The sequence below is a fragment of the Phragmites australis genome, chromosome 1, assembly GCF_958298935.1.
Source record: "Phragmites australis chromosome 1, lpPhrAust1.1, whole genome shotgun sequence".
NCBI lineage: Eukaryota > Viridiplantae > Streptophyta > Magnoliopsida > Poales > Poaceae > Phragmites > Phragmites australis.
The window spans coordinates 17,660,977-17,687,536 of NC_084921.1; the positions used below are offsets into that span (position 1 = coordinate 17,660,977).

Genomic DNA, 26,560 nt, shown 5'->3' on the forward strand with positions numbered 1-26,560 from the left:
ATGAATGAATAGAAATTCCTACCTCCGGTTCTTCTACTTCCCTAAGCAAATTTGAATCTCCGCGTCCCGGTGATCTTCATCGCTGGCCGAGGGTTATCAAACCAGGATAGGAGTTTCTCTGCATCCGGGAACATGAGCCAGAGGCCCATTTCAAATCACATACAACAAATGGTACCAAACTTTTCTTGCATCATTAAAATAATGTTGCAACAATGGGTGAGATAGAGTGTACAAACTTGATAGCATTATGGAGCAAAACAAAAATTAACACAACTCACCAATTTCTGCCTTAATCCCAGGACCAAAAAAGGAGGTGAATTTTACCTGCATGAGAAATGTATGCACAAGGCATCAATACTCTGATAATCTTACATACCTAATTCTATTATGGATTTTAGGTAAAAATAAACAATGTATTTTTCTAACAGCTCAGCTATCCAATATACTACATCCCAACTAATATTAAGCATCATACCTATATAGATGCATTATCTTGGGCGGATAGTCTGAAGCTATCTTAGACCACGTCATTGGTAGATCCCTGAACTTTATGAATTTGAATAATCAACTCTTGGAATGAGTACAAAATACAAATTCCAACATGAAATGTGTGATTCACAATATGCAATATATTGAAATACTACCTCACAGAATAAAGCAAATAGATAGTGAACTTACTTCTTCTCGTATCTTTTGTAATATAGGTGCACTACGTCTTGAAATGCCACCAACCTATGAGTCAGAAAAAAAAATGGCATATCTATAAATAAGATAAAGCAACAAAGTCCTTACTATGAAAGAGAGACAAGAAGACACCTCGTGCCAATGACCATTGGTTGAACTCGAAATTAATGATATTAATCAAGTAAAACTATGTTTATTTCATGAAAATGGAGAGAACAAAGAATTACCAAACCATATTGAAATATTCATTGTAGTGCTTTCTCCAGGTGCTACTCATGACCATATCTAAAACGTGTAACATCACTCCTGACCTAGATAAGAAATGCTACAAGATTTACAAATGGCACTACATAAATTTGTTGTTATTTGATTATATGCTTGGCCTGTCTATAGGAAAAGATTGTCAATTCAGAGCACAAGGTTCGACTTTTTTCCTTGCAAATGTATGACATTAGTACCATTGTTAGATCCTCGATGCAGCTTGCTGGAAATTAACTGAGAATCTTAGTGTTATGCATTTTTGTTTCAATCTCCAAGATTGAAACATGCGACATCATGCTATATTATATTATGATGCATAATGATAGTAAACAACTAGTGGGGTTGAAATAGCATCATTTTCTTTTCCCATATCTGCAATATTTAGAGATTTCAATTATTAATAATTGAATCCTCATGTCGAATTCCACTCATATTAAGAGCTCCACCACAGCAAACTATTGGTTATATAGCCCAATTTACCTCTAGATGAAATATAATGGAATATAAACAGTTCATCACATCATACTTATCGGTTACATTTGGTTGGGCAAGTAAATATTACCTGCTTGAGAATAGGGGTGGCACACTTTTCTCTTAGAGCAAAAGCATCAGCGTAGGTTATGCAGGGTACTGGTTTCAGTTTAGCATACTGCATATAGAAAATTCAAGAATCAGAACACACCGTATCAACAAAACCAAGCGCCTCCAACCTAATCAACTAAAGCATTTATCACTCAATCGAAATTTCATCGGTACAAACTGCATCTCAAGACTTAATTTCAAGTATAAAACATCGAGGTGCATAATTTAGGGAAGACAAATGACTGTTGGAGGCACTCCTAGAGGCTATAAGTAACATGATCCTTCCTGAAGATTGTACATGTACGAGATTTCTTGCCTTTAGAGCCATGTCGATGATTATGAGGGGAACCCCGTAGGTCAGCAGCAGAGAGGACCACTGGGAGCCAGGGAGAAGATTGAAATACGACCCAAATCCATACCTGAGATGAAAGAACACGTGAGCTAACAATTGCAATATCCATGATAGAGCATTCTAAATATCTTAAACTGGCACATCAAGATTGAAAGAAAGTCTGAACTCACCATAGGAGTGAGATCCAAGACCGAGCCCGATCACACCAAAGGACACCTACAAAGTAGGAGCGATTCAGCACATGATTGCTCGGCATGAAAACCGCCATTTGCTAGCATCATCTTCCAAGAAGCAAGAAATACTCTGGCCGCTCACCTTTGCGAGGGAGAACTCGTTGTCCGGGACGACGGCCTTGCCGCTGCCAAGGGCTAGCTGTGCCACGGAAGGGGACGCACCTTTCGAGCACCGATCTGGGCTTCCCTGTGGTAGCGCGTGTGGCAGCGGAGTCGACTAGGTGCGCACACCGACATGGACAAGCGAGCGAGCGAGATGCCAAGGGCGATAGAGAGATAGATGGTCTCGTTGAGCGGTGGATCAGTGGAAGAGAGAGGAGGCGAGGAGAGGCAAGTCAGCGGCCGGGCGGGGAAACCCTAACCCCGCCTATGCCCCTTTTATCTGCGTGCGTGTGCATGGGCGCCCCCCTTCCGGACCGGCTCAAAGGCCGCAACAGTCCAAGCCCAAGTTGAGATGCCTTGCGACCTATCGCTAGTGAGAAATGAACATTAGTGATGGGTGATAAATGACACTCGTCACTAACTTAGTCGTTGCTACCCATCACTAATGACCATATCACTAACTTAGTCATTGCGACCTATCTCTGGTGAGACATGACCATGTCATTAGTGATGGCTTGTCAACTGATCCATCACTATTGCCATTAGTAATGGGTGATTTCCTCATCCGTCACTAATGATCTATCATTAGTGACGGGTCTGATACAGGTCCTAGCCTGGGGTGACATTAGTGACATGTCGCCACTAGACCCATCACTAATGTGTCATTAGTAATACGTAATGAGCAGTCGTCACTAATGGTATGCCACCTTTGTTGGTTTCTTACGTAGTGGTCTTAAGAACTTGTTTTTCTCAAATAAATATATGTTTAGGGTTTTTCTTTTTCCAAAGAGCAGCTGTTAGAAGTTATTAGGAGTTGAAATTGAATAGAATAAGTATGATAGAGTGTGCCACTAACTATTGGTGGAACCAACCAAGATGGGTAGACAAACCATAGTATGAAGAATCAATCACTATGTGTTCTGTATTGGTAGCTAAAATTAACTACGTGAGAAACCGAGTTAAAATATGTCTTGGCTTATATATGATGAGTGATTGATAAGTTGTTGATTTGGTTTGTCGACTTTTTTATTGCTTAAGCTTGGTTTGAGCATTTTGATTATGCACTAACTGGATTTGGAGTTGGAGAAATGTGTTTATTTGTCTCATGGTGTGCAGGTGATGGATGCAACTTAGCGGTCGACAGCGGGTGATCTGGGCTAAGAGGGTGCTTGGTGCTAGACAATCAAAGAGACCGGGCGGAGTCAAGGGTGATTCTAGTTGTACACATAGAGCTCAAGCAAAGCATGAAACGAAGGATGAAGATGGCGCATTGACAAAGTCAAGCGAAATGGATGTCGGTGCAAGTGACAAGGAAGCCTGAGGGATCGGGAGTAGGAGAGACTTGCCGATAGTCAGGATCGTATAAAGGAGTACATGTATTGACATCAGAGTGCTTGCTTAAGGTGTAAGCAAGTGGTGAGTCATGCTTTGAGAAGCATGCAGAGGGTTTCACGGTTGAGCCTCAAAACTGTGGGAGTATTGGATGAATATGTGGCACCATCACGATGCTTACGTCGAGGCAAAGTTAAGTCGTGAAGGTGCCGCGACTGTTCGATGGATGAAGCAACAAATAGACTAAAATACCCCCTATGGTACGTAGAAGTGTACTACAAGAGAAATATATTTTGGTAACAAGCTAAGAAGATATAGGTCAAGTTTCTTAGACCTATAAATAGAGGGGTAGGGCTATGAGAGAATTTGAATCAGCTACTTGAGCCTCTTATGCCACCCATTTGAGAGCCTAGTGCTAGGGTTTCAGAGGAGAGGAGGATGAGTGCTTAGCCTATGTAATAGGTAAGAGTTTTTTAGAGAAAAATCCTTGTAATCCGTTTAAAATAGGGCTGACCTCTTTAAGTAATGAAGTTTATGTTTTTGCATATGCTTGAATTCTTCTCTTTCTAGTCTCTCTCTATTAGTTCCCTTGCAAGTTTGCGATTTTCTTGTTGATTTTTGTTTTTGCCTTTAAGCTGTGTTGCCAGATGATCGAGAATGTTGCCAACATTTGGTATTCAGAGCCGAGTTATGATGAAGACAATGTTGCGCGATGACGCTTCACCGAGCAGAGCCACTGTGAGCAGTGGCTTGGGCAACTCGACGATGACAGCGACTGCAGGGAGGCTCCCGTACCCGATGCTGACAAGGATGAACTACGCAGCGTGGGCGATGAGGATGAAGTACCTCCTGTGAACCAACGGCGCATGGGGTGCTGTTGTTCGTGAGAAGGCGTCCGAGGGCATCGATGAGAGCAAGGACCAGCTGGCCTTGACGATCATCTCCCAGTCGATCGACGACGAGATGCTGTTGCGAGTTATGGAGAAGGAAACTGCCTCTGATGTGTGGGCAGCGTTGCGCTCCATGCATGTGGGCGTCGAGCGCATCCGAGAGGCAAGGATTCAGTCCTTGCGCTCGGATTTTGATAACCTTAATATGAGTGATGCAGAGTCCGTGGATGATTTCGCGGAGAAGTTCATGACGCTAGTTGGGCGCATCCGTGAGCTTGGAGACGTGATGGGAGAGAAGTACATCGTGAAGAAGATGCTGCGAGCTATCTCCAATAAATTCATCAATGTTGCTTCGTTGATGATGCCATGGAGGAGGCCATTGGGTCGCTGAAGGCACATGAAGAGCTACTCAAGGGACGGGAGGTCCAAACGGAAGAGCAATTTCTCATGGCAAGAGGACATGACTCGTCATGAGGACGAGGCCGTGGCCGCAGCGAAGAGCGCAAAGACAAGAGCAAGGTACAATGCTATAACTGCCAAGTGTATGGACATTATGCTTGGGAATGTCCTAAGAAAGAAAAGGAGGAGAAAGCCCTGTTAGCTCAAGGCTACCCAAGCGACGAACCAGCCCTTCTTTGAAGCTGCGGGTGGAAAATTGCATATCAAGATTAGGGGGGTGATTGTTGAAGCTAATCTCGATATTTTGTATCTGCATGTTTATTTTTGTTTTGCATGTAGTTAGTATATTTGTGTAGTCCGGTGTGGCTTAGCAGGAAGAGCATGCATGGACATGGAGAGGTGCCGATGTGTCGTGCGAGACGGACGTTGCCGTGTGAAGCGGTGCTGCATGTGAGAGCAATGGAGCCAACATGCTGCATGAATTAGTCTCTAAGTCAGGTGGTGTCGCAGGCTGAGAGATTTGGCTAGGTAATTATCTAGTGGTTGCATGCATGAGCTAGTACCAAGTGATTTGGTCAAGATAGTTAGTACATGCATGTAATTAGCTAGTGGAGTAGTTGCACACATTCTGGACGTGACCTTAGGAAGCGGATCAAGGTGTTGGCCCTTGGACCGTGTTAGCTACGTGGGTGTCTGTTCTATTTAAAGCATTGTCATCAGTTTCTTCATTACGGAAATAGAGAAAAGAAAAGATGTTGGCTGTGTGAAACAGCACATCACCAAACTAAGAGCCTCTCCATTGTTTTGTGTGGGTTGTGTGAATCAACCAAGTGTCCAGACTGTTGAGCGATTCACCAAGCTTCTCGTGTTCCTGGCAAGCTGTGTTGCCAGGTGATCGAGAATGTTGCCAACAGCAAACAAGTTGGAGCTAGTTTTTCTTGTGCTAACACTTCACAGATTGGATTTGCTTTGTCTTCCTTAGTTTCTATCACAAATGAGTAGGTGGACGCATTGGATGATGAGAACCTTGCGCTCATTGTGAAGTTCTCTCGCTTCTACAACATCAAAAGAGACCAGAGGAGAGAGGGTTATCGTGCTTGTTTTGAGTGTGGTGAAACCACTCACTTCAAGGCAGAGTACCCCAAGCTCAAGAAGAAGGAAGACAATGACCATGACTACGCCAAGCATTTATATTGCATCGTATCATATAAGATAATCATAGTATTTGAGCTTTGACTTGTATGTCTTTAGCATTTTTTATTGCTAGACTTGAATTTGGACTAAGTTGAGTAGTTGTGCGGAGCAAACTTTTAATCTTAGGCTCATCTTGATGCTTTGACATGAAACAATTCAAGCAAGCTAGTTGTCCGTGTAAAGAATAGTAGGGTCCCCTCGCGGGCAGACCCACTTCGGTAGAATATCAGCAGTTATTGCGTGTCACATTTTATCCTGAACCATGGCCACCCCACGCGACTAGCCAGCAACCATGCAACTAGGCTCTCCGATCAAGCTCCGCGACCAGTCCTCAGGTCACAGGAGCAAACCCCATGATAGTCCCCTCTAGTCGCGGGGCAGGTATGTGTCTAAACAGTCTAAATCACAATAAATACCTTTTCACTCGAGTATTTCCTTTCCCCAGGTCCTCTTTCGGATCGTCCAAAGCAGGGCTAGCGGAGAGCTGCCATATCCCGTCCTATAGCATTAAAAGCTACGGGACGGCCTAACAGGCGTGGCAGGAGGTCTTTTGGCAGGGGCGCAGGCGGCGCGTGGGACGGGACAGGGCAGTCCAGGCGACCGGGATGATGTGGGCGGTGGAGCGATGGGACAAACTCTGTAGCGCCGTAGAGCAAATAGATATGTCTGCTCTTAGTAATGATGGGACTAGGTGGAAAGCTCTAGATAGGCCTGATTCTATGTCTTGACTCACGTGTTTCTCTCTCCCTCTGATATATAAAGGGAGGAGTACCAGGCTTGTAGCGGGGAGAAAGGGAAGAGAGGCCTAGAGGCGAAAGAGGCCGAGAAGAAGGCTGATCAAGATCATCATCTGTACCTCACTTAGACAACAATAAGAAGAATACACAGGATGTAGGGCTATTACCCTGATAGGGGCCTGAACCTGGATAAACCCCGGTGTTCTTGAGTCACACACACACATAGCCAGATCCAACATACGCATCCCGAGCAAAGATCATGCACCCATCGTCCGATACACCCCGGAATCATTGGCAGAGATTTACCCTCGACATTTGGTGCACCAGGTAGGGGGGCGCATTTCCGAGTTCGGGATTCAAGTTGTTGTAAGGTGTTCTTCGTTGGGTACGACCTAGACGTAGCCGATATGTCCCAAACTCAGGACATCGGATCAGGATCCGAGGGCTCCGGGAGGCTGCTGAGGCATCCATGCTCCCAGCACCAAGGAGAGCTCACGGACCGCAAGCTCTGGGGGAACGGGTTTCTTCGGTGGCAACCCCACCTGAAGGATCACTCACCGAACAAGGACTGCCACGCTCAGCCCTGTGACGTGAACTCAAACCATCGAGCAGGTATGATTCAATCCGACAAAAGAATATCGGGGAACTAATAGCGTGTGTCGTTTCTTCGAGTAGGCTCAACCCCAGGACGAACGGAAGGGTCTACACCTCGAACTTTGGGCATGAGTAACGATCACTCCCCACAAGAAGGGGGTCGTGACGCGGTATTGGTCGCTAAGCGGGGCATGCTTCCTCCCGAGTAGGAAGGAGTAAGCACCGAACCATTCATCGTCAGGTACATGGTTCAATTCCATTTTTTTTCCAGTTGTTAAATGTGAAGCGGAGTATGAGGGCCTCTTAACCGGAACACGAGCATCGCCCACGTGGGGAGAAACACCTACTAGCGATGAGGGACTCGCTATGAGGTGAACCCCGTCGCCAAGGGGTATTCAGTGCTCAGACCGGATGATGGCGACATACCTCTCCAAAGTGAGAAAGCTAGAGCAACGCTCCATCGGCTGGGAAGTTACACACGTCCCTCGCAAGGATTTCTTCCCTGGCCGATGGTCTGGCCCGTCTAGCCTCTTCTTGCGAACCTGTCCTGGTTAGAGTCTTTGAGAAAAAGACTCACACGGCCACCCTCTGCGGTCTCAGGACGGAGCGGAAGGGATGCTCCGCTTAGAAATGGAACACCAGAGGCAACACCTTTGGAGGCAATGCCTCCCTCAGTGTTGTCAACCTCGGGTAGACACTATGTGGACGCCCTGCTCGATTCAGGTACGACCTGGATGGATCAGATCTCGGACTACCTTCAGAATCAAGCAACCCCTGACGACGATGTGTTAGCAGAAAAGGTCACGCGGGCTAACTGCGAGAATACTCCTTGGTAGAGGGACGCCTCTACCACTAAGGGAGCAACGATCCTTTACTGAAGTACATCGCTCGGGATGGGGGGAGCACAGCGCTCCCTAACACCCTCGGAGGCAAACGTGGAGGCCGGTCCTCCCACCACCCTCGGTGCTCGCGAGCAGGTGAAAAGGTGTGAGTCATGCCAGCACCACGACCAGAATACCCACCTACCAGCCCAGGCACTGCAATCCATACCACTCTCTCGGCTTGTCGCTGTCTGGGGGTTGGACGTCGTGGGACCGTTCTCTAAAGCCCCAAGCAACCATAAATTCCTAACCTCAGGCACGACCGTGATCACCACATGCAGAACTCGTCGCAGGTCACTAACGACCTCCAGTTTCCTGGCCTTGCACAGTCGGGTTGACCGGGGTGGTTGGCCGCCAATCATATAACTCATAGAATGCCAGCTCTACATATGAGGCTGCTCGAAGACAAGCTTGTTTGACTATTTTGCAGGACCTTCCGGACGAGCATGGACATGACTTGTAAGTTTTTCCAAATTAAAGTAATCAAACCCTTTATGTTGCAGGACTCCATGGACAAACGCGGTTTCCCGTCACATTCCGAGATTTGTTAACCCGCTCACTCGTGTTGACGGGACGAGATCCGAAACTAACCCGCTCGCACGATGACAGGGTAAAGGCGCCCGAGGGTTAACGACCACATTGCCGCAAGTCCTAAATCGGGTCGAGCGCTGGTCACCACCGAAAGGCTCGTCGTGCTAAGGGTCTCCCTCAGCGTCAGGAATGTTGCTCACGAGCGGCTTAATGCGATCCTCCCTAAGCGATACAGGCACTCCGAAGACTATCCGTCATCCAAACACTTAGAAAAACCACATAAGGGCTAAATGCCCGTCATTACAAAGCCCAGGGGCTGCTTCCAGATAGGCCTACGACATTCCTCCTAGGACCTAAAAATACCCCTGAGGGGGTCGAACCGAACGGTTCACAGACAGGAACGAACGGCATACAAAAATGAATCAGCCCGGGCGCCGAGTTCCTCTGTGGTCATCCGAGTACCTTCAAAACCAGCACCGACTGTCGGCAAGAGGTCCAGGTCAGGAAAGTGGTCGCTTACGCAGGCGAGGGCCATGCAGGCGCCAAAGACTCTGACCTCGAAAAGATGGTCTCTGATGGTCTTGCGAATCCTCTGTTCAAGGCCACCTGCCTCCTCGGATGCCGCCAGGAACCACTCGACATGATCGGACACGATGTTCCTAGGGGTCGGACGGACCTGGACGCCGGCGAACCGAAGCAACGAGTCGAAGGGGGTGAAGGCTCGGCTGAGTTGGTTGTTTAATGCCACTCGCCGCTCGTTTCTCTCCTTGGTTAGCCACTCGAGTTCCTTTCGCACCACATAGAAATATTCCCGGCAGCGACGAAGGCGGTCATAGAACTCCTCCCTCTGCTTGGCACTTTCCCTGGTCGCCCATTCCAGATCCCTCTTTGCCCCGAGCAACTCCTCTCGGTAGGCTAGTAAAAAAACAGAGCGCAAGCCACACTGGTGTCAGCCGGATGAACCCTACGAGTGTAACCTAGGACCATCACACAATGCGAGTGGTCAGGGCAGCGCACCTTGAAGGTCGCTCGAGGTACTCACCCGTCAGCCACGGACCCCCGCACACGTCTGGCCGCCACCTCCAAGGATTATCGGTCGGAAGGGTGGTCGGCGGATATGGTCGAGGATTTGATGAGGGCTAATGGGCCAATCAGCGTGGGCGGCGGATCGGTTCGGGCGGGACGCTCGGACACTCTAGGAACTCTCTAACCACAACGACACAATCTTGTCAGGAAACAAAGGCGTGGGGGGCTCCATTCAAAAAATGTTACATAACAAAGGTTATAATCGAGTTTTTTACTCCTCGGTGGCCTCCACCCGGAAGATAGACACCACGTAGTCCACCGCCCCTAGCACTCCCGCTGAAGTCCCTCCTCGACTTCTGGTCTGGCAACCGCGGCCCCTTCTCGGACCTAGTCCAGGTTGAAGTTGGGTTCACGGCTACGGTAGCACCGGAAGACATACTCCGCGGTCGTCCTCACCGCCTGCGAAACGTCCTCCGCGCCCCTCAAAGCCCGGGTGGTAGGGAGCTCAGAGAAGTGCTCCGCGAAGACCCAGAGGGCATAGGCTTAGGCTCAGGCGATGTGGTCATCCTTCGCCTCGATCACCTGTAGCCCATGGCTACTTAGGGGATCCGCCAGCGCTCCGAAGGCTTCCCAAAGAATGTTGAGGGTAGTGAGCTCATCCTCCTTGAGCTGGGAGCGCTCGGCGGCCAGCGCGGCTTTTCTCTTGGGAGAACTCACTGCACCTCCTCTACAATCAGCTAGCTGCTTCTCTAGCCCAGCGCATTTGTTGGTCGTTGTCTCCTTCTCTTCAACCAGCTTGCGAACGGCGGTCGGGAAATGGCCAACCCACCAGAGGAAGTCAGGAGTCGAAGCAGACCCCTCGACCGAGCCCGTGGGGCCTGGAGCCACCGTCAATATACCGAGGGGCAAAGCCAACTTTGGCACAGGCGCCGGGGTATCAGGCCGGGGCACCGTGGGGGGGGGGGGATGTGGCAATCGCAGCAGTGCGGCGCGAAGTGGCCGTGCCGCAACCGAGAGCGGGGACCTTTTCTATGCCGCCGACAAGGACATGTGTCGATTACTCCAGAATCGAAATCACGGGAAAGAAACAGATGGATAGTTAACAAGCTCGTTAAATTGCACAAGCAATCCTTGAACGGAAGACTGCATGTTTGTGATGGAAGAAAGGGCCCGTTCACAGCTGGTCCACTCCCGTTCAAGGAGAAAGAGGGAACGAGACCCGCCAAGAAAAATGAAGTGAAGATTACGATCTCCCCCTGGCGAGGAGTAGGAATATCTCCCCTGGAGCGGTATCCGGAGGACAAACGACGCAAAAGCAGTCGATTCTCATATATCTGCTTCAACTTCGAGTCGGCGCACTTGGACTTGGGGAAGTCAGCCTCCTCTCCGGTGCGCGGTGCCATAGGGATGCAATGGTGGTTGATTGAAGGACTTTGGTGGGGGCTGGAGGCGGAGGTCTCTATCATAAGAGCTCAGGTGGTAGAGAGATTTCTGGGGCCTTCTGTCCTCCCATTTATAGGACTGACTCGGTTCCACCGCCCTGGCTCCCGAGGATCCATCTGGGGAACCCAACATTCCCTCAAAATCTAGCGTCCATTAAAGTTTTCTCTCTCCTGCAATTCTCTCCCTTACGCACACTTCCCTAAATTCTCTCTCCCACTATCTTTTTTCCTATGGACGATTAACCTCCCCTCGGAATGCGGTTTTCCGGGCTAAACCACGAAAGTAGACCGCATCACTGACCACTCCCCGGGTGAGTTCATGTTCACATAAGGGCTCAAGTGGTTCGACTGGGTCCAGTCACGACCATCTGACAAACTGCTCAGTCTACCGCATCCGTGAAGGAGCTTGGGGGCTACTATCGGTGTAAAGAATAGTAGAGTCCCCGGACCCACTTTGGTAAGATATCAGCAAGTATTGCGTGTTACATTTTGTCCTGAACCATGGCCGCCTCGCGCGACCAGCCAGCAACCATGCAACCAGGCTCTCCGACCAAGCTCCGCGACCAGTCCCCAGGTCACAAGAGCAAACTCCGCGACCAGTCCCCTCTAGTCGCAGGGCAGGTATATGTCCAAACAGTCTAAATCATAATAAATGCCTTTTCACTCGAGTATTTCCTTTCCTCAGGTCCTCTTTCGGGTCGTCCAAAGCAGGGCCGACGCAGAGCTATCGTGTCCTGTCCCGTAGCATTAAAAGCTATGGGACAGCCTGATGGGCGGGGCAAGAGGTCTTTTGGCAAGGGCGCAGGCGGCGCATGGGACGGGACAGGGCAATCCAGCAACAGGGATGACGCAGACGGTGGAGCGATGGGACAGGCTCTGTAGCGCCGTAGAGCAAATGGATACGTCTACTCTTAGTAATGATGGACCTAGGTGGGAAGCTCTAGCTAGACCTGAGTCTATATCTTGACTCACGTGTAAATCCTCTCTCCCTCTGATATATAAAGGGAGGAGTACCAAGCTTATATCAAGGAGAAAGGGAAGAGAAGCCTAGAGGCGACAGAGGCCTAGAGGCGAAAGAGGCCGAGAAGAAAGCTGATCAAGAACATCATATGTACCTCATTTAGACAACAAGAAGAAGAATACACAGGATGTAGGGCTATTACCCTGAGAGGGGCCTGAACCTGGATAAACCCCGGTGTTCTTGAGTCACACACACACAACCAGATCCAACATACGCATTCCGAGCAAAGATCACGCACCCATCGTCCGATACACCCCGAAATCATTGTCAGGGATTTACCCTTGACACTAGTTTTCCTTAAGATGGAATTAGGCAATTTTATGAATCATATAGACTATGAAATGCTACATTCTTGATTACCATATTCGTAATTACTTTGGCTTAGTCAATGTTTGTGTTAAGACTTGTTTGATGAATATCTTGCTATAGACTTCTTGGTTCAAGTCAGTGGATTGTGGAGCATTGCATTATATTTTTTTTGTCCTTGTCAAATGTTTAGCTTATGATAGAACATTGGAGGAATATGCGTTCCTTGTGTCACAATGACACTACTTGACTTGATCATGTGAAAACTTGATTCTTTGTGAAAATATGAATAATCTTGTGAAATCAAGTATCTTGTGCTAAAATGTGATCTAATACGGTTATCTTGAAGTCTCAAGGTGTTTGCCGTACCCAATCGTGCAACACTTTGCTTAGATAAGATGCAACTTGAGGATAAAAATGAAAGAAATGTTCATAATTGCTCAATTTTGTTTTAAATCAATTGATCTAGCTAAGTCTTGGTTTCATATATGAGCGATTTCAAAGCCTACTGTTATGAATGCTTGTTTGCCTAGTTTTTAATGCTTGTATTGCCTCGGCAGGAGTGGATGCTTATGTGATGGTCGCTTTGAACGTGACTCAGCTATATGAAATTAAATGTGCCAACTGATTCTTCGGGTTTAGATTATACAACTTCATTTTCTTGTGCCACTGTGTTTTTAGCCTTTGTGCATTTGTGAGCTCCATCTTCTACTTTCCATAGTTCATGCATTTCATAATGTTTTGTCTTTGATGTTTGCATTGCCAATGGGGAGAAATGAATGAAAAATTTGCACCAAATCAAAGAAAACTCTTGCATAAAGGAAAAATGTGCATTCATCAAGGGGACATTTGATTTTGTGTTTTTGAATTTTTATTGCTCTTTTGAGGTTTTTTATTGTCTTTGCCTCTCTTAGGCCTTATGCAATTTTTCTTATGTCAAGTGACATATTTTTGCTCTTTTATGAGTTTTGATCACTTGGATGAGCCTATCTTCTTCAAACTAAAATCTTTGTACTTTGAGGTGTTGTCTGCACTCATCAAGGGAAAGATTGAGAAATCAAGTTGAAATATACATTGGTTTATATGTGATGAGTGATTGATAAGGTTATCGATTTAGTTTGTAAAGTTTTGGATTGTTTTAGCTTGGTTTGAGGATTTTGGATATGTACTAACTGGATTTGGAGTTGGAGAAATGTGTTTGCTTGTCTCATGGTGTGCAGGTGAGAATGCAACTTGGTGGTCGACGACAGGTGATTGGGGCTAAGCGGGTGCTTGGTGCCAGATGATCGAGGAGGCCGGCGGAGTCAAGGGTGATCCTAACTGTACACGTGGAGGTCAAACGGAGGATGAAAATGGCGTGTTGTCAAAGTCAAGCGAAAGTGATACCGGTGCAAGTGACAAGGCGACCCGAGGGATCGGGAGCAGGAGTGACTTGCCAACAGTTAGGATCGCAAGACGAAATAAACATGTCGACATCAGAGCGTTTGCTTAAGGTGTAAGCAAGTGGCAAGTCACGCTTTGAAAAGCGTGCAGAGGGTTTTACGGTTGGGCCTTAAAACCATGGGAGGATTGAAGAAATATGTGACATCATCGCGAAGCTTGCGTCGAGACGAAGCTAAGTCATGAAGGTGCTGCGACCGTTCGATGGATGGAGCAAGAAATTGACCAAAATATCCTTATTGGTAGATAGGAGTGTACTACAAGAGAGATGTATTTTGGTAACAAACTAGGAAATTTAAATGTCAAGTTTTCTAGGCCTATAAATAGAGTAGTGGAATTATAGTAGGATTTGAATCAACCACTTAAGCCTCTTGTGCCACCCATTTAAGAGCCTAGTGCTAGGGTTATAGAGGAAAGAAAGATGAGTGCTTAGCATATACTTAAATTTTCTTCCTTCTAGTCTCTCTCTATTGGTTGCTTACAAGTTTGCAAGTTTTCTTTTTTTTTGTGATTTTCTTATTGATTTTCGTTTTTGCATTTAAGCTCTGATTTTTCAACCTTAGAAAGTTGTTCTTGTTGCTAGAGGTATAAACGTTCATATACTCATATATTTGAGAGGGTCTTGAATCACCTTGCCTCTAGACCATCAACTTGAAGAGTTGTTTCTTTCGGTGACTATCTTTTTGCTTTGTTACTCATTCAAGCTTCAAGCTTTTGTGCACAAAGACACATAGAATGATTTTGAATATAGCACATGGTTCATATTCCATCAGTGGAGTCGTGTTGTCTTGAAACTTTCTTTCTCATTCTGTCTCTCTAAAGTTTATACTTTCGTTTGTGCGTTTTTGAGGAGTGTTGGGTGAACAAGGAGTATATCATCTATTTCGAAAAAAAATTTAAAGCACCTATTTATCCCTCTCTAATCGTCTATCTCAATCCTACACAACGTCTATTTAAAAACATACTCCCTCCGTCTTAAAATAGAAGACGTTTTAGCCTCTTCTATAACATTCAAAATATATGATGTTATACAATTTCGAGGTAACTTTAGCCTAAGTTTTTATGTCTTACCACTTCATTAAGTAACTTTATTTTCAATTCAAGTCTCATTTTATCGGTAAATAATATTATTAAAAGAGAGTAAGATGATCATTTTTTTACCTTAATAATTATGATCAACTCTAAAATATATTTTATTTTGAAACGAAGGGAGGAGAATAGAGTGTTTTTAAGACTACCCTTAATGGCTGGTATCATGCACATTTATTATGTATCACATATGAACTTTTTTGCTAAATTGACAACGAATTAAATAGGAGAGAGAATAAAGCTATATTTTATATAATATATAGCTCTACATGAAACTCATCGTGTTGGAGATTTTACAATACCACACTAGGGTGTGTCTATTTTTTGGGTCCACTATCATTGCTTAACACATGCAATAACCAATTGTTTTGAGAGCCCCTAAGTAACAATGATATAATAATATACATTGGTGGAGTTCTTTCTACACACAAATTTAATGTTTTTCTTGTGACGTGTCAATTTTGGATATATTAATATGATACAATATGTTGAGAGTAGCCTAAGTATCAACTCATCTACTGCGATGAAGTCAAACACAATAATTATTGGATGCTAAGCATTATCACCTCCTTGGTTCTGATACGTGAAACCTTGTCAAGAGCAGGAAGAACGCGAAGAAATGAGAAATGCTTGCCACGTCTACACCCTGCCCTGCCGTTTCCTCCTCCCTCTCCTGTTTCCCCCTCCCAGGATGCAAAAAGGCGCCACCTTTCCCTTCTCCCGCAAACTTCTCCAACCCGCAACCCCACCAAACTCCGCATTCCACAAGAGATTTCTTCAAGAAACCCGGATCAATCCAATCTCCAGTCGCCCATTCAGCGAGATCTCCCTGCACTTGAGTTGCGATGGAAGAAAGGAGCACAGAGTCTGGAACGTTCTCCCGCTCCTCCTCCTTCGTAAGCGCATCGGAATTGAAGTTGTTGATTTGATTCTCGTCCGCTGTTCTTGGAGGATGACACGTTCTTGATCTCGATTCTTTCAGGGAGGGTTCGAGGAGTGGGTGGCATTGGTGAGAAAGCGCAATGGGCAGCCCTGCTCGTCCGGGCGTCTGGCTCTCCGATCCTCAGCCAGGTACCATTATTTGCCTTGGTCATGGGCTCGTGTGATCTACTAGTGGTGAAGAAATTGCTTCTGCATTGTGTTTAATTACCACGCTCGGTCCCGTAATTGGATAAGATAAGGGTCGGATTAGTTTTGTATGGTTCCTGTTTTGATTTGATAAGGTGATGATTAATTGTAATTGTTACAATCGGTCCTTAGTTTTAAGATCTAATCGTCTTAGTTTACTATGATCCTTTGTGTTACTGAATGATATGAAGTTTCTAGTATTTTATTGACCAGTGGCGCCAATATGCTTACATTTGTACATTTGATCAATCAGGATGAACTTTCTAAAGGCTATGAGTTCGTCCCTAATCATGCGAATCTTGAGTACTGTGTTGTGATTGTGGACGGTCCCAACTTCTCTTGAGCCTAAACTGGTTTCGGTCTGATACTCACTGATATAAACTGAAAATGAACATTATATCCAAATGTTTTCTACTACCGATATGATTTATTTCTTCATTGGATGAGTTTGTCAAGCTAAATTATACTAATATATTGCCAACTGAATGATCAGTGCACTAACTATATTGCAGTTCAGAAGGACTAGAACATGAAGATCCTGATAACAATGTGATTGACTCAAACCCTTGTGGCCAAATGTCAGAAACAAGCCTTTGGGAGAGGCTTGGGAGGGTTTCTATGATGGATATTGAGTCAAGTAACTTCAGCTGGAGCTCTCTCACTTCACTGCACCATACAAAACATACTACCACCAGTACCGAGCCCGCTGAGGATGATAACAACAGAAGTTTTGAGGTTTGTGTTTGTTTCACTTGTCCATGTTTCTTTGTAAGTTACTTTTCCTATTGTTGCAAAAATAATGGCAACAAAAGGTGGACACCATCTTTCCCTTTAAATACTACTCTAGTATTCTCTGTGCTCAAAGTTCGTCCCAGGAATGCTTTACCTGATGGAATTTCTTATTAATTCAATGTAGTGATAAAATTCGTATGAATCTCATTAACCCAGCAGAAATATCATTCATGAGTTTTGCCCTTCATACGAAATAATAGAAATATACCAAATAAAAAGTGAGTTTATAAGTCATGTCTCCAGTTCCTTCTACCAATTGGACCATTTTGCGTAGGTGACAGTAAATTCTGGGGGAGTTGTTTTCATAGCATTATTCAGAGCAACTGAAAATAATGATTCTCCATCCAAGGAGGCTGCTGCAGTAATTAAAATAGCACCTTCAAGGATGGCCACACAGTCAGAACGCTTTGGGTACGAACTTGCTAAATGGCTTAGAGTGAGGACCCCTCAAGTAAGTATCCATGATTCTGGGAGGCAGTCACGCTAACTAAATATTTCATTGACAATTCTCTTGAGCAATGCAGGGCAGAGTGATTCATAATTCCTCAACTGAATGGCAAAAAATCAAGGATGCAGTTGAGAATGCTCGACATGTGGCAATATCTGCTGGTGATGAACTCGAGGAGATGATTTGCACTGAGATGCTAGAAGCCCTTGAATTGAGTCGATGCCTATTCCTGATGAAGTATAAACATCATGTTACCCGTAGTGTACTCGGCAAAATGGTGCCCTTTTAACATGAAAGAATTTTTATGCTATTTTGCAGTTATGTGCATGGCTCCCCTCTTCTAGAGAGTGCAATGCCGTTTGATTCACGGGAATCTGCTGAGGCTTTAGGTAGGGTCTTAATATTGGACCTTGTACTGAGGAATGAGGATAGGCTGCGGTGTCGGCCCCTTGGTTGGCGTGGAAACTATGCAAATTTGCTTGTCGCTGACAAGGAAGCTTATTCAAACCTTGATTCGTTGGATGATGTTCACGATTCTGCTATCATCCGTTACAAGCCAGAGATCATCAGAAGCCCTCAGAAACAGCAGAGAAGAGCAGCATCAATAAGTGGCAGTATCAGCTCAGATGTCTCAGAGCTCATGTTGGAGGACTCTTATGATCCTAGTGAGTCTGGGTTTTCCAGCTTTAATATTGTAGCAATTGATTCAGGTGTACCACGAAGGCCGCCCGCTGGTAAACGAGCAAAAGATCAAGAAAGCTACCCAAGGCTTGTGGAGCTAACACTAAACAACTTGGACTACTCTTCCAACCTTTTGTTTGAGGTGTCCTTTGGAAAACTTGGTCTCCCAGGACCTGAAGCATTTGATGCGTCATCTGATTATAGTTATCGTTCTCCTCTCTCCGAGAGTAATATGGTAGCAACAGTCAATTCATTCCGAGGAGGTTTTCGTAGTGCTTTGAGGGACCTTCAGCGGTTCCATATTTTTCTCCTCACACTCTATCAGAAGCTGGACGGTCTATTGAAAATTTTCTTCAATCTTATGTATAAAGGTTGCAATGAATCTGATAAGGAAGATGCTGGTCCTTCTGATTCACCATTGTGTTTAGTAGATGCACAAACGGATTCAAATGATACTGACATTCCAAGGCATCTGCGCAGGCCTTCCCGTACCTTATCTCGTGACAGTCTCGACCTATCATCTCCTGCCTGTCGAGAGAACTTTATCACCAAACATTTCAAAGGAAATGGTGATGCATCCCGTGGTCTTCGGATGACAATGAAGCTACGAGATTTTAACAAGTATGCTAAGGTTAACATCTTGAATTGTGGATGGAATTTTTTTTTTTATTTGGAAAGATATTACAAGGGTATCCTGTTGATATCTAGCTGTAGAATGTTAAACTAAAGCATCCTTCAATTTGTTTATAGAGTTATGCTAACTTCTGGTAATATCATAAACTTCAAAGGGTTGACTACTATATCATAGCACAAAATTTTGGTAATATATCCTAGCACAAAATTAGCTGTAGGAAACCAAATAGCTATCTTCAACGGGTTCAGGCTTTCAGCACGCTACTTACATTCTACTTCATCATTTAGTTTCAGACGCATATAGATCCCTTTCAGACAATCATTTGCTCAATATGACTACTATATGGTGTTTTTATTACATCATTCCTTTAAGGTTATGGCCTATTTCTATTAGTCATGCAACACTATGTTTAACAGGTGGACAGTGAATTAAGCAAAGAGATAGAACAATGGAATGACATGTTCAGGACCGATGTTGTGAAGTTGTGTCAAGACAACAATTTCAACACAGGTTTCTTTGAAGGCACTGATAATAGCATTGCTGTTGATGCTTATGAGTTGAAGGTATCCCAAATATACCCTGTTTACTAACTAGTTATGAATGTAACAAATTCTTCTGTTGTCAGGTTCGACTTGAGCACATTCTTGAGAGGATATCTTTAATTTCTGATGCTGCAAACACTGAGCGTCCTTCACAGATCACAGATTACCTGTATATTGGTGGTGCTCTAGCTGCTCGATCAACGTACACACTTCAGCACCTTGGCATCACCCATATACTGTGCTTGTGCGCAAATGAAATTGGACAATCAGAATCTCAACAGCCTAGCCTTTTTGACTATAGGAACTTCTCTGTAAGTACACCTATGAATCTCTGACTAGTAACTCCAGTCTAGAGCTTCCTCGGTCATTGTGAACTTGAGATATTTTGGTGCTTTATTGTTTCTTTATGTAGATAAAGGACGATGACAATGCAGACATTGGTGATGTGTTTCAAGATGCTTCTGATTTCATAGATTACGTGGAGCACCTGTGCGGCAAAGTACTAGTGCATTGTTTCGAGGGAAAAAGTCGGAGTGCAACTGTTATTCTTGCTTACCTGATGATGAGAAAGTAAGACTGCCTAATAATTACTATGTCTTTTTTTTTCTTTTGAAATTGATATGTAATTTATCACCATTTGCCTAAGAATCTGACTAAAAGTAATGTAAAACTAGATTTTTCTTTTTTAATGCGACCTTAAGGTTGGTTAATAGGAAAGGATAGTTCATAGGAAGGGTTTCCACTTACTCAGTTATGGGTGAAAGCCACATCTTTTCGTTTCACTACTGTGCTAGACTCAGTTCAGTTACTCGTCTCATGATTTAGAAGTTGTACTCTTCTGGAAGCATGGAACATGCTGAAGAAGGTGCACCGACGAGCGCACCCCAATGATGGCTTCGCCAAGGTCTTGCTGGATCTTGATAAGAAGCTGCACGGGAAAATCTCCATGGAATGGCAGCACAAGAGGCCTGCGATGAAGGTGTGCCCCATCTGTGGCAAGAATGCTGGTCTCAGCAGCAGCTCACTGAAGCTCCACCTGCAGAAGGCGCACCGGAAGATATCCTCGGGGAGTGTAGACAGTGCAATGACCTTGGAGATACAGAAAGCAATAGAGGCGATGAAGGCTGGTCGTGGCGGCAGCGACAGCCCAACGCAGAAATCACAATCACACATAGAAGGATTTTGATGCTTCATCTGATGTTACTCGAGTAAGAAACCATACAGCCAGGTTTGCAGTGAATGGCTATTTTCAGACGAAACTGCTCTGCACCTAAATTTTGGCATGTGTAAGTAGCCCATTTATAGAACATCGAGATTCTGCAGGTATGTGTCAAATGAGTTTTTTTTTTTTTTTTTTGAGGTAATGTGTCAAATGAGTTGATTAGCATGATTGGGGATTGTCTGGTTAATTCATATGCTTTTGTTGCCCTGAATATGATTTTGTATCATACACACTGAAGAATAAAGAGCCTGCAATTGTTGGGATGTACGTTTCTGTTGTTATAAAATGCATGCGATTTTCCTTCTGAAAATATGCATGAGGTGAACATTCATAACACTTTTAGACCTGCGATCTTGAATCCTTATGTTCATTGAAATCAGTTTGTTTGACTGAATAGAACCTTTTACTTCATCAACAGACAAGACACATCAAGACATTTCAAGATGAAATGTGAAATTTCTGTTGTCATAAACCACATATCACAACAATCCATAACAACGATAATCATCAGTACGGAAACAACACCACCAAGCCAAAATTTGTCATGTACAAAGATCATCCGATGGAGAGGGAAAATAAACTAATTTCCCTATAGTAACGAAGGGATTAGGTGTAATTCCTGTCTATCCAAACACTAGGAATCATCTCTGTCAGTGCTTCAGGGTATAAGGGCTTGCCTGTACAGCTCATCCTTTCCGTCAGCAGGTGAATACTTAGTGGGCATCACACCATTTTCTGCAGAGCTCAAAACCTGCGCTGCATTCCGATACCAAGGCTGCAAATGAGGATCTGAGGAAGCCAAGTTAGGAAGCATCACCGAACCCCAGCCTCTCTGCCCTGTCCGTGCTTCACCTATTCTTCGTCGCACTAGAAGCCCTGCCACATCTTCTCTCCTGATCTCTATCATGGTCTTTGCAATTGCCATGCACAGGAGAAGGACAAAAGCTGCATCCTCTTCAGGTAAGAACTCCACCGCAAGTAATTTCCAGTTTAGAAGCACGGTTGCTCTGGCACCATGATGATCTGGTGACTTCCGAACTAGGGTGAGATATTGCTCCTCATTGCGGTTATCCGATGCACTATCCTTGCTTACTCTGTAGCTCAATCTCCTCCCCACAAGCAGCCTTGCCTGGTGAATAGTTCATTGCAGTGCAGTTAGAAGGCATAAAAAATGGCATCATAAATTTTGGAACAGTGCAAATAAACTGTATACTGATAAAATAGAAATCACAGTCCATATGGCAGATGAAAATTCTGTAAAACTGAAATTTAGTCCCAGAACACGAAAGGTAAACTGATACAACACAGTTCTACAGTTGAACAGAACACACATGTATTACAACATGTATCTATATGAAAGGACATTATATATCTTCTCCTATGAGATACTACTGCAGTCATGTTGCATTGTCGAGAAAAATGAAGAACTCTGCGGTCTGCACTCTTTTGTAATTTAAGTATTTAACACTTTCACTAGAGAAAGAGAGAGAGTTCTTCATACTGCTAGGTCTTTCAGTGACATTAACTTTACTGCAAAATAATCCATAAGAACTCTGATTTCAGACAAAATGTACTAATCATACCTCTTCTGAGCTCCCATCTTTCAGCTGAAAGCTGAGCTCATCTCCCAACCGTACTGTCAGTATGTCTCCAGTTGAAAAGCTCCAAACCACCTTGTTCTCCTGTTGATCTTTTGTCGCAGTTGCTGTGCCCACCACCTTCTCTGCAACACCCAGGGAAATAAATGCCGACATCTTAATTACTATGATCCTGAACAAAACCAATTGTTGTGCATACTGAAGTTACCAGGAACATAACCAACGGAGCTTGTACTTGCAATGTACGACCATGAACCTTCTCGAACCTCGATGCCCCTGTCCTCCCATTTCACTGCCACGGGAGTTTCAGCACCTCTCCGCCAAATCCCTCTGCCTATTCTACACAAGTTGCAACATGCTCCATCAAAAAGTATATTGAGATATAAATTGCATGTCATTCCCTAACAGCTAATAACCATTCCACAAAAAGCTTAGCTCGATATCAAAATGAAAGGTTTAAGTCTGGTCCCCACGGCTCATATTGTTAGAATTTCACTGAGGATCTTAAAAGACACCATATTCACCAAAGCCAAACTCTAGCATATTATCAGTACTTTCTACTGAACAGTACCTCATTCGGATGACAAAACATTCTCTCCCACCATGATCAAGCACTGTGCGGGTCAGCCAACGTCCTTCTTGCGGACGGTAACCTCTCATGCGCAATATGACGTCAGAAATCATGGCCCCACCATCATCAGTGACCCGATCAGGTACACACTTCAACAAATATGGTGCTTGAACTGGAGGGGTAATTGATGTCACCGCTTTCATCCGGATATCAAGTTCCTCCGTGAGAGCGAGTGCTTTCTCATGCAACATATCACTCCATGAGAATGAGATGTTCTTGAGTAACTTGCTGTTCCTGAAGCACCCGTTAGTAGAGCGCCTGACCTCGATGATGAGGCCCCGGGTTGCAAATTCACAATACAGATGCCATGTTTTCTGCCAGTTCATGCAGGATAAATTGCACATTGATTTGTTCAGTTTTAGCGACCTGTGACACCTCTGTGTTCGCAACCGTAAGAACTCCTTGCTGATACGCACCGTATCAAATTCTCCTTTCAGGAACACATATACCTGCTATCAAGAAGCAATTACACTTTGTTGCCAGCATGTAAAATACATAAATATATAGGCATATCATGTGTCAATTCTACATAGAGTTACACTTTTTCAGTAATCTGCGGTGCATGAACTGAAGCTGGCATGAAACCTTTGCTGAGAAAAGTTAAAGCTGTCTAGGTATGATATTAAAGCTTATATGTATTTTTCTCAATGAAAATTCAAAAAATGGGTTTTGAATCTCTCGAAGAAAATTGCTAATTTGAAAAGCATTTGCAATTGCTAAGTAGTAACTAGAAGCTGGAAATAAGCTCAGTCAATTGCCTGAGGAACTCAGCTTCTTTCTCTCCAGATAACCATTGAAGATCTAAAAAAATTAGTTTTGAGCTTAGCCCGCTTCCGAAGAGAAAATTTGTATCTCTGAATCATAGATGTAAACGTTCACTATATATCTTATTTATGGGTAATCCAGGCCCAGCCTGGCCTGATATATCTAGGCTCAGGAGTTATGGGCTTATGGCTCGTCGGGCCTGGGCCTGCCTGGTCCGAAATGAGAGCCTAAAAATGTCTTCTTATACATTTGTGCATGCATTCTGTTAGAAAAACAATAAAAATAAATTTATTTGTAACATAAGTAAAATATTAATATTTTTGGGCTTCAGGCCCAACCTTGTGGGGACGAAATTTTTCAGGCAACATGGCTGCAAAATTAAATAATTGAGCATGCCTACCCAGTATTCGTTACTTCAGGGTATCAACCAAAGAAATCTTGCGTCTTGGCTATGAGTGACTATAATCCATATGGGTAACTTACAATTGCTTGTTTGACTTATTGTGGTTGGCATTACTTATTTTTGACAGCATTAAACCACAATGTGGTGCAGAAACAAATGGAAGTTTGCTGAAGTAGAGACAAATGGAATGGAACAATTGACAGGTAGGAAACTCTTCCTAGTCATTCAAGAGGACACCATACTAGCTACTATGAAATTTCACAAGTTTAGCATTATGTTAAATACGACTATTGCAGTATTGGAAACCATGATTACAGTGTGAGTACTTCTGTTTAGTTTTTCTTCTGGCATGGTGACTGCAAATAATTGAGCAAGCCTACCAACTTCTCGGTTAGTTCAGGGAATCAACAGAGGAAATCTTGCATTTTTGGCATGGTGTGACCGTAGTCCACATGGGGTTGGCAAATTTACTATTGCCTTTTTGACTCATGGTGTTTGGCATTACTTATTGTTGGTGGTATTATGTCATAATGTGATGCAGAAACAAAAGGATGTTTGCTGAAGAAGTAGAGACAAAAGGAATCCAATCATGGACAAGTAGAAAACTCTGCCTATTGCTAGGCATTCAAGGGGGCATCATACTAGCTAAAATGAAACCTCACAAGTTTGGCATTTGGTTAAATATGACTTTTACAATATTGGATACCATAGTAACAATGTGAGTACTTCTGTTTAGTATTTCTTCTAGAGCAGTGTTGTTTAATCAAAATGCTACTGAATAACTACAAATAATGATATTTCAAATAGTCTCACACATACCTCCATAAGGAACCTAGGCTGCAAAATTTTGTACAGCCGGTTGACATCCTCTTTCGATGCTGCTGGCTCCCAGTAAAATGCCTCCCTCGCTGCGCTAACTGCTGCCGCATCAACCCCCGATCCAGCCATATCAAATGGCTCATCATGCGCCTCCTCCCACAGTGCCCTTGTCCTCTCTAACACCTCCTCACTAACCACCTCCCCATAACCCGCCACTAATTTCACAACATTCTCCCTGATAGCCATCGATGCCATGTCTGTTGCATAACTCACCGGAAAACTCTGCCAACGATTTAATTGTGTCAACGAAATACATTAAATGCACACTTGCTAGCTTAATAGGATTTCATGCTTATGCATACCTGGTGAGCAAGCCACATCAGTAATATGTCCAGGCTAGGCACAAGCCGTGTGTGATCTTGCGTCGTACACACAGCTTTCTTGATGAGGTCAAGAAAACGAACATACCGCCGCCTTGCAGCAACATGGTAAACACCTTCCCACACGAAGGGTGACGCAAAGTGGGCAGCTAGGCCAGCGTACCGTCTCACCATATCGACAATTTCACCATTGGCATTGTCATAGGCAATATCATCCACACTGTTTTCATCAATCTCATTACTCTCAATGCCAAATGGCTCGGATGGGTAACATACAGCCCAGACATCCCGGCAACGGTCTTCGGCATACTCTTCATTCTCAGCATCAAGGATGGAAGGACGGTCGATGAGGCGTCCAAACCTCGACCTGCAGTATGCAGCATAGCTCTCCTTTGGAGCCAGAGAAACTTGAGATGGAGCACTTGGTGAGAAATTTTCAAGAGGTAAGGCACGGTTAAATTCCACAACAGAGAGCTTCTTGTGAAAAGTTCAAGTCCTACCAAGTTATTCGTTTCTACGTTATAGATTTTCCAAAGAGAAAGCACGGCAATTTGTACGGCGAACAGACCGGTAGAAAATTTTCCAACATGTTAATGTTCATTCACAGTAATCTGCCTAATTTCTTATGATCACAATCATCGAGAGAGACATTTGGGTATGTAGGAATTTAAAGTGGCATAGCACTATTTATTGATTAAACAAGGTGGCCCAGTGAACCGAGTAATAACTCAGCAATTCCCCCAAATCTCTGGCAATCAGCGAAGAAAGGACCCAAAAGAGAAGGTGGCAAGAAATTAAGAAAGCTCACATGGTGGAAGCAGTGGCAGAGCCAGACCAGCTGCACGTCTGGCGGCGGCAGCAGCATCGCCGCCTCCCCTCCCCCGCCGACCGCCTGCGCCGCGAGCGGCAGCCACAGCTCCTCATACCTCCGCACGGACCGCGGGCCCACCCCGGCCGGCGCGGCGCGGAGGAAGGCCAGCAGCCGGCGCGCGGCTGCGGCGAGGTCGACGGAGAAGGCCGGGCCCGCCTGCCCGCCAGAGGAGCAGGAGGAGGAGGACATGGATGCGGTGGTCCGACGCTTCTGCAATCTGCGCACTCGCGGAAATGGGATTGATTATTTGTGTCAGCTGATTGGGAGGGCATCTCTAGCTCCTGTATCTTATTTGTCTTAGCATATTTTTTAAAAAAAATCGGTTTCTAATTCATCATATCTTAACATGGTTAAAATCATCTTTAATTTTTTCTTCTTTAAAACTTAGTTCTCTATTTCCTAAACAAAATTTCTCGAACTCTCCGCATCAACTTCATCTTGGTTGTCATCCACTTCACAATAGCAAGAGGGACCGGCACATCAATCAATCATCATGGAGGTGTGGTTCGGTGGAGAGTGATTGATGCCACTTCACCTGCTCCCTGCTACG

The 26,560-nt window shown here is 44.6% G+C and overlaps 3 protein-coding genes across 3 annotated transcripts; 1 reads left to right on the plus strand and 2 right to left on the minus strand.

Moving 5' to 3' along the window:
* Positions 1–645: 645 nt before the first annotated feature.
* Positions 646–4,571, minus strand: LOC133883185 (uncharacterized). The gene is given in 7 exon segments (XM_062322419.1): positions 646–732; positions 912–995; positions 1,508–1,594; positions 1,844–1,946; positions 2,046–2,095; positions 2,195–2,299; positions 4,404–4,571. Coding segments are annotated over 7 exon segments (684 nt in total).
* Positions 4,572–15,710: 11,139 nt separating this feature from the next.
* Positions 15,711–20,810, plus strand: LOC133911809 (dual specificity protein phosphatase PHS1-like). Its single transcript, XM_062354228.1, has 10 exons — positions 15,711–15,992; positions 16,079–16,167; positions 16,737–16,959; positions 17,291–17,467; positions 17,541–17,701; positions 17,783–18,776; positions 19,196–19,342; positions 19,405–19,632; positions 19,734–19,891; positions 20,147–20,810. The coding sequence occupies exons 1-10, from the start codon at positions 15,942–15,944 to the stop codon at positions 20,505–20,507; spliced, it is 2,589 nt and encodes an 862-aa protein (XP_062210212.1). The 5' UTR covers positions 15,711–15,941; the 3' UTR covers positions 20,508–20,810.
* A 175-nt stretch (positions 20,811–20,985) lies between these two features.
* LOC133911816 (glycine-rich domain-containing protein 2) lies at positions 20,986–26,480 on the minus strand. The gene is made up of 7 exons (XM_062354240.1): positions 25,948–26,480; positions 25,122–25,529; positions 24,760–25,041; positions 22,713–23,221; positions 22,350–22,480; positions 22,127–22,266; positions 20,986–21,672 (listed from the first exon to the last, which is right to left on the minus strand). Exons 1-7 carry the CDS (start codon positions 26,197–26,199, stop codon positions 21,202–21,204), a joined length of 2,193 nt encoding a protein of 730 aa, XP_062210224.1. The 5' UTR covers positions 26,200–26,480; the 3' UTR covers positions 20,986–21,201.
* Positions 26,481–26,560: the final 80 nt, after the last annotated feature.